This window comes from Magnolia sinica, chromosome 13 (assembly GCF_029962835.1).
Source record: "Magnolia sinica isolate HGM2019 chromosome 13, MsV1, whole genome shotgun sequence".
NCBI classification, from domain to species: Eukaryota; Viridiplantae; Streptophyta; class Magnoliopsida; order Magnoliales; family Magnoliaceae; genus Magnolia; species Magnolia sinica.
The window spans coordinates 22,821,408-22,829,371 of NC_080585.1; the positions used below are offsets into that span (position 1 = coordinate 22,821,408).

General features: G+C 41.0%; 1 protein-coding gene across 1 annotated transcript; it reads right to left on the reverse strand.

Moving 5' to 3' along the window:
• Nucleotides 1–2,952: 2,952 nt before the first annotated feature.
• LOC131223229 (protein kinase PINOID 2) lies at nt 2,953–4,886 on the reverse strand. The gene is made up of 2 exons (XM_058218558.1): nt 4,282–4,886; nt 2,953–3,961 (listed from the first exon to the last, which is right to left on the reverse strand). The coding sequence occupies exons 1-2, from the start codon at nt 4,842–4,844 to the stop codon at nt 3,073–3,075; spliced, it is 1,452 nt and encodes a 483-aa protein (XP_058074541.1). The 5' UTR covers nt 4,845–4,886; the 3' UTR covers nt 2,953–3,072.
• Between the last annotated feature and the right edge of the window lie 3,078 nt (nt 4,887–7,964).

The window sequence follows — 7,964 nt, forward strand, 5'->3', positions numbered from 1 at the left end:
ATGTGCACTGACTTACATATATCTAGACCATCAAAATTGTGTGAAGCATCACAGATGTTCCATATTTCTAAAATCAAGATGATCAAGAAATCATGTCCGTCCAAAAAATGGCCATTACATGGATGGTTAAAAGTAAATAATGAATGGTTCAAATTCGAAGAGAAAAATCAGATGATTGATGTCATTTATGTAGAGAAATTTCTCATATGTTCCATCTCCAGTTAGGTCAGAGAACTAGACAGTCTGGATTTTCATATAGCTATGCCATGTCTGCGGCTGAAGTCTCTCCATTTTTTAGATTGTGCAAAACTAACAGTGAAATATTGCCCTTCACTTATGTGTGCACGTTAGGCTCCTGTGCATCTCAGGCGTAAGTTAACCGAAATAGCATCTACTGTAATTACGAAAATACCCCGTTGTTGGTACTGTTCACATGGTGGAAAAAGCCCGCGTGCCCCTGCGGGCTGACGGCCGCAGGGTAAACACCATCAAAGGGCTGGCAGGATGTGAATTACGAAAATGCCCTCCGTCCTTTATCCAGCGTTGACTCCGAGTCTGAGATGGACCGTTCGATGTTCCAGACCTAGATGATCGCTTGTTCTACCAAACTTTAGCCGACCCATGACTTATTTACGGTGATCAGGACCCGTCAAAAGGTGGGCCCTCGATGATTCGTGGCCCATGTGTTTGTATTGTAACCATTCGATCGACCTCGCCCCATCACTGGATTAGCCAGGAGCTGGACGGTCCCAATAATACCATAACTGGACCAGCCCATTGAATCTGAACCGTTCCCGATTTTACCTTCACCTCGGTTCCGCTCAACAGGTGGCCCCCCACATAGATGGTCCACGGCCTGGATCCGTCAGTGGTCTTTTGCAGGTTGAGTATGAACCGTTACATTGATACTCAGGTAGTATGTGTTAGTTCATACACGCGCACTGGGAAGTTGTACAAGTGGTCTACATGCAACTCAATTAAACCGTCCAAATCATAGCCACACTTTAGATGGATCATAAACCAACAAGTACACTAAACCCATTTACTAACCTGCTTACCCATGGAAATTCGGTGGACAGTTGAAAGAAAATAATCAACGATCCTAATTCAACCAACAAATTTCCATTAATTGGAGGAAATTTTGGGCCAACCAAATCTAATGTTAGAGGCCGTGATGACTGAGATGTCCCAAACCCAGCCCTAGTCCTAGTCCCCTGAGCCTAAGCTCTAGGCAGGAAGAAAATATTTAAATGGTTAAAGATTAAAATAATCCAATTTCAGAATTTTTTATTTATTATATATTATCCCGCATGTAAGAGTCCCCCCTTATAAAATGTTAAAATTATTTAAATATAATCTAAATTCAATGAGTGTTTTTAAATTGTAAATAAAAAATTTTAAATAATAAACCGCTCACAAATAGAGGTTTTTAAATTATAAATAAAAAATTTTAATAATAAACCGCTCACAAATAGAGCTCGGCATCGAGTCGAGTCAGATCGAATTACGACTAACTTGACTTAATCTGGTTTTGAAATAGACTTGACCCGAACTCAACCCAACTTGGTACTGAGTCCAACATGTTTGATCTGATCCGAGTCTAGGTCTGGCCTAAACTAATTTAGACCGATTCCAACCCGATCACAAGTACCAAAACAAATCGAGTGCAGCAGGAATCCACGAGGCTGAAATCACAACTCAAAACCTAAGGGCGCGTTTGGCGCATGGGTTTAAATGAGATTGTGTGGGAGTGGGTTTTAAGATCTCATGGATCGTTGTAATGTCCTGTTTGGGACTCATATAAGGTATGGGTTGTGAAGCCCTTCTTGGAATCAATGTCCGGGCAAGGGTTTCTGCAATCCTACTTTGGGTTTCACGTGGCTAGTGGTTGGTGGTATGTAGACCCCACCATAATGTATGTGTTTAATCCATACTATCCATCCATTTTGAAATATAATTTTAAGGCTTGATCTCAAAAATGAGGTAGATATAATCTCAGGTGGACCATACCATGGGAAAATAGTAGTGATTGAATTACACCATTAAAAACCCCCTAGGGCCAATTGTGCGGTCCACTTGAGATTTGGATCAAACTCATTTTGGGGCTCGTACCATAGAATGACATGGAAGAATGGGTGGAGGCATGGATGAAACACATACATCATGGCGGGCACACAGAGCACCGACTAGTAGTAGCAAGATGAGTAGCCAATCATTTTCCAAACATAAAGTGGGATGGCCTCGAAGCCATGAGATTAGACGACAATCCCTGACATGGTGTACTCATTACATTTTGGTAATTCCATCCCACTTAAACCCATCTAATCCATGCTCCAAACACCCCCTAAGTACGCCTGTCATAATCATGATCTCTCCATCAGTTATACGACATCTCAGATGTGAAACGTTAGATCTGAGTTTATATATGTGTGTGTGTACGAGTCGAGTTTCGAATCAACTCGAGTCAGTACCGAGTTGTATTTCGGGTCGAGTTACTGGGTGACCCGAACTTGATTCAATTTGAGTTCAGATTGGACAGAGTCTGCACAATTCAGATCGATTCACCCACTCAATTTAGATCGAGTCAGGTATGAATGAGTCAGACAAATTGGGTTTGCCGAGTTGAGTCATCCCGTGCTCAACTCTACTCACAAATATCTTTAAACCATTAATTCTTTTTTACAACGGTGGCTCATTTACGGCTAATGGTCACATTGAGACTAGTACATTTATTATGGACCCGAGCAAAGCTAGCGCGGCCAAAGCGCTTAGATTTCAAACCCAAAACCATCCATCATGCCAATGCAGGGCCCACTCTACCCATTGGAATCATAGTATTTTAATTAAAACCATTGATGGTGGGCCATCAATTGAACAACAATGATTATCATTGAGGGATGTGACAGAAGTGCATTCCCATCTAAAATAACCAAACAAGAAAACATACAGATGTAAACATAGTAATCTCTCTTTTCAAACTTTCATTAGTGAGAAAGGGATAACAAACAAAACTCTACCTATTTAATGTCATCACATGACTTTTGCACCCATTCTATCTACAAATATCTACAGTTAGAAGTAGTCAAAATGCTGAGGAATCTGATATGTAGCACTTGTACCCCTATCTCTCTTGTTTAGCTTTGATGGAAGGTGGCCCACTCTCTTTCTCATCCTCTCCAAGTCTTTTGGGACCTCAGGAGGCCTCACAGACCTAATCAAGGCCCAGTTCACACCCTTAAAGAACTCATGCCGTTTAATCTCAGCAGACCCTTTCAAACTTCCAATCCTCTTCTTTGGATTCTTCACTAGAAGCTTGCTTATAAGATCTTGGGCCTTCACCATCTCTTCCAATTCCTTAGTACTATTGAAACTACTCACATCAATCTTGGGGAAATTCAATGGTTGTTTGATGATGTTGATAAGTGTCTTCTCATTGTTCTCACCTTTAAATGGTGTCCTCCCATACAATAGCTCAAACAAAAACACCCCAAGTGTCCACCAATCAACGGCGCTCCCATGGCCCATCCCGGAGATCACCTCGGGGGCAAGGTACTCATGTGTGCCAACGAACGACTTTGATCGAGCGTTGACGGGTTCGGCCACTAGCTCAGGATCAAGCTCCTGAAGTACCGTAGCGATTGTAGCTTTCGACTCCGATACGGGTTTTTCTTTCTTTTGCTTGCTTGGATTCTTAGACGCAGAAAAACATGATAAAACGGGTTGTATTGGCCCCACACATGAAGGAATTGAGCCCTTTTTTGGGCTCTTTGCCGCGACCGCAGGGTCAAGCCTAATTCTGAGGAGGGTTGGGACGACATCGCATTTAAGCGAGAGGTCAAAATCAGAAAGCATGATATGACCATCTTCTCTGACGAGGACATTCTCTGGCTTCAAATCTCTATAAACCACACCCATCATATGAAGATACTCCATAGCTAAAAGAGTCTCCGCGACATAGAATCTATTTTAATAAAAACAAAACAAAACAAAAGCATTAGTCATTACAATTCTTTCAATTCTTAGTAGGGTCATCATTCTAAATAAGTTATATTTTAATAAATAAATAAAAAAAACAAAAGAAAACAAAAGCATCAGTCATTTCAATTCTTTCCGGTTCTCCAGTGAAGTCGTCATAAGTCGTCATTTTGTATAAGCTATTCTCTCTCTCTCTCTCTCTCTCTCTATATATATATATATATATAGAAAAACACTAATTTTATAAAAATCAAAGTAAAAAATCAACTATTATTTAGAAATTGAAAATACTTAGATAGCACTTACTTAGCAGATGAAACACTGAAACGCTTCCCATGCTGGCGTTGCCTCACGGTAAGCAAATCCCCGCCAGGGCAGAATTCCATAACCAAACACGAGTAACGAGAAGCGTCGAACTGGGCATAAAGCGTCGGCACGAACGGATGATCGAGCATGCCTAAGATCTCCTTCTCCGTCTCAGCTCTCTGTAGTTTTTTCCTAATGGCGAGCGCTTCTCTATCTACCACCTTCATGGCGTATAGGCACTCAGGCAATCCGACGATGGGGTTCCTGAGCCGGCACAGGTAAACATTTCCGATGTCGCCGCTGCCAAGACGGCGCAAGAGCTGAAATTGGTCGAGCCCAATTCGACCGTTGGCACGACGGATGCGTGCCATGGCCTCCCAATGGGCTTGGTTGGCTTTGTGTGGTTTGTAGCTACAAGGAGAAATGCTGTCCGTATATGAACAGACAGAGAGGGAGCTGGAGCTCCCGAAACTGACATCGCTGATCCAGCCATGGCCGGAATCTCGGGTTGTGATGGACGAACAGCTGCTATCGTAGTCGGATTCTTCACTTCTTGCAGGCATGTTTGTGGTGTTGCATGTTAGAGATGTGGATGGCGTTCTTCAAGCACATATATATTTATAAAGACATGGCATGGTACTACATGAGTATGTTACATGGCATAGACTTTATATGGGAAATTACGAAAATGCCCATTACTTGAATGTTATAGGGTTCGTTGGATGCTTGCAATTAGGGATGAAAGTGGGGCGGGCCGGTGGTCAATCCCAGCCCAACCCAAGGTCACTGTATCTCAGCCCTAACTCAACCTAACCTCAAGTTGAAAATTCTTAACCCAAGCCCAACCCAAGTAGGCTAAGTTAGGTTGGTCAGGTGTATACATGGTAATATTTTTGTTATTATATTTTAATACATGTCTTATTTTTTATACCTATGATTTTAGTAATTATATGTGTAATTATTTATAATAAAAAGTTTTATTTTTTTCTAAATAAACAAGCTAAAATATAAGACAACTACTACTTTAAAATTCATGTGATAAGACACCCAATCCATTCAGGAGAGAAAACTCTAGCATATTTTGTTAGCTTGAGTCATAAAAAATGACACGGACTAATAGGATTTGATAGCACTAGAATATCTTTTACCTTCAACATGGACGATCCACACTCATATATAATTTGTATGTAACTTATATATCAATTGTGTTTAGGTTAGGTCCAGCAAACGATACCTTGACCCAATTCCACCCAAGTTTTATAGGGGTGGTGTTTGGATAGCCCAAGCTCGTGATCGAACCTGATACGTCGTGCTTGAGACCAACGTAATCTCGGGGTCGATCACAAGTTAGTTAAACCCACCTGACTTTCAACCCTGCTTGTAATTGAAATGGAATCTAATTCACATGTAAATGAAATTGACTCATATTAGAATTCTCAATTGTATTTGGACTCCTATAATTAAAATTGACAAATGTATAAATCGTCTTTGGATGCCTATAATTATAATGCATTAAGTAAATTATTTTAATACCCTAAATTACCATACCTCACATTTGATATAATAACTGTAACAAATCAATTAAAAAAATATATTTTTGCTAAAAAATAAAAGAAACTCTGAGCATTGATTGAGCCAAAAAAGTTGGCCCACTTTAAAAAAATCCAACCGTTGCATTTGATTCCCAGCCCTTTGAGAGAATTCCAATTCACATTATTTTGCTGCATTCCATTTTACATTGATTCCAAATACCACTGTTTGTTAAAATGGCTTTTCAACAGGGGTAAAAAAGAAAAGAAGAAGAAATGGTCAGATACAGCAGCTGCATTGGAAGTCAGGGTACATCCATATTTGTCCCGCATATGTGTCTGGTGTATGTAATATTTAATTCATGCAAAAGGTGGGCCACAACATGATGATCACATGGTGTAAGAATAAGGTGGATCCTCTCATTGAGTGGGACACAACAGCTCATTGAGTTGTACAATCGGCTCTCCATTGACTTTAATATTGTGTCCCAAAAGGTCAGTGGATTGGCCTGATTTTCATTTTAAGTGATTTTCATGGTGTGCTCCACCTTTTGTACGGATTGGATATTCTACATATTTGACATTTTGCCAGGAAAAATGAATTTATGGTGTGGTAACCTCTGCAGCCAGTGTATGTGATAATTTTGGCAAAATATTAATGGCCTGTTTGGATGTATCACAAAATATGAATGGGGCCAGATATCCTCATTCCTCTGTCATTTTTTTTTTTGATTGTCATTTTGAGCAGCCTTTTGAGGATGGGACTCAAGCATCTTATGAATCAGTGCACTGATGTGCTCCATCTGATGAGTGGACCACCATGATTTTCATATATCCAGGGATCATCATGTGTGGCCCACATCCTTCAAGAGTTGGATACCGTAGGCATGACACGTGTTAAGAGGAAAAAAAGAGAACTGATCACCTACAGTCGAGGGTACCACAACTTGTGGTACAGTACCATCTTTCCCCCCAATATGTCACTTATGTAAGAAATCGGTACCATGAATATGGTAGGCTCCACCATAAGGATCACCATTCTCTGAAATTAGACTGATCCGATCATTAGGTGGGCCACACCTATATGTTGACTCAGACTGTCGGTTTTCTAATGATTCCAATAGTGTGGCCAATCTAACAAGAGAAATAGCCTTGTTTTTGTATCAGGTGATCTTCATGGTGGGGCCTACCTTTTTCACGGCACTGATGTCCTTCAGAAGTGCCACGTTGGCATAAAATATGGTCCTGTGGCACAGATTGCAGTGCCTTGAGCTGTAGATGATCTGTTCTCATAAAGAACTAGCTGTACGTAAAAGTTCGCATGCAGAGGCTGTATGTATGTGATCATTTCTCTTGAAAAAAATATATATTATTTTGCCAGTTGTTAAAAGACTAAAGTTCATTTGGAAGCCTGCTGGGCCCCACACGCACTTTGCATGGACGCGGATTTCCCGCGCCAGTAAGCCACCGGGGCCACCGTGATGTTTATGAGAAATCCACCCCGTCCATCCGTTTTGCGAGCTAATTTTAGTATGGAACAAGGAAAATTAAATGGATAAAAAATTCAAGTGGACCACACAAGAGGAAACAGTGTGGATTGAACGACCACCAAAACATTCGTACGGCCAAAAAGTTTTTATATCAGGGTTTTTTTTTTTTTCATATTTTTAGTTCATCCCTGTTGGAAAGATATTTTAAACGGTTTGGATGGCATATAAACATCAGGATGTTGCCCAGGAAGGTTTCAACGGCAGGCATTTCCTTCTCGTATGGCCAACTTGAGTATTGGATCCACCTCAGCTTTCAGTGCATGTCCAAAAGCAGCTTGCAAAACGGAAGGACGGGGTGGATTTCTCACAAACATTACGGTGGGGCCCATCCATCTCACGAACTTCCTGCCAAAGTTTTAACAGAAAATCGGCGTCCCCTTTAATACAGCCACACAAGCCAACTTGGCACATGTGCAGGACATCCGACCCATGTATTACGTGGGACCCACGTCGTACATTGATATGACCAACAAATCAGGCCGATGCAGTGTTACCAAAAACACACATGCAAAGAGACAACGGACGGTGTGAAAATATTCACAGCTGATTGTTGACCGAGCAGTCTAATTTCTCCGATTGATCATCTATGACGTGGGTCCCACCT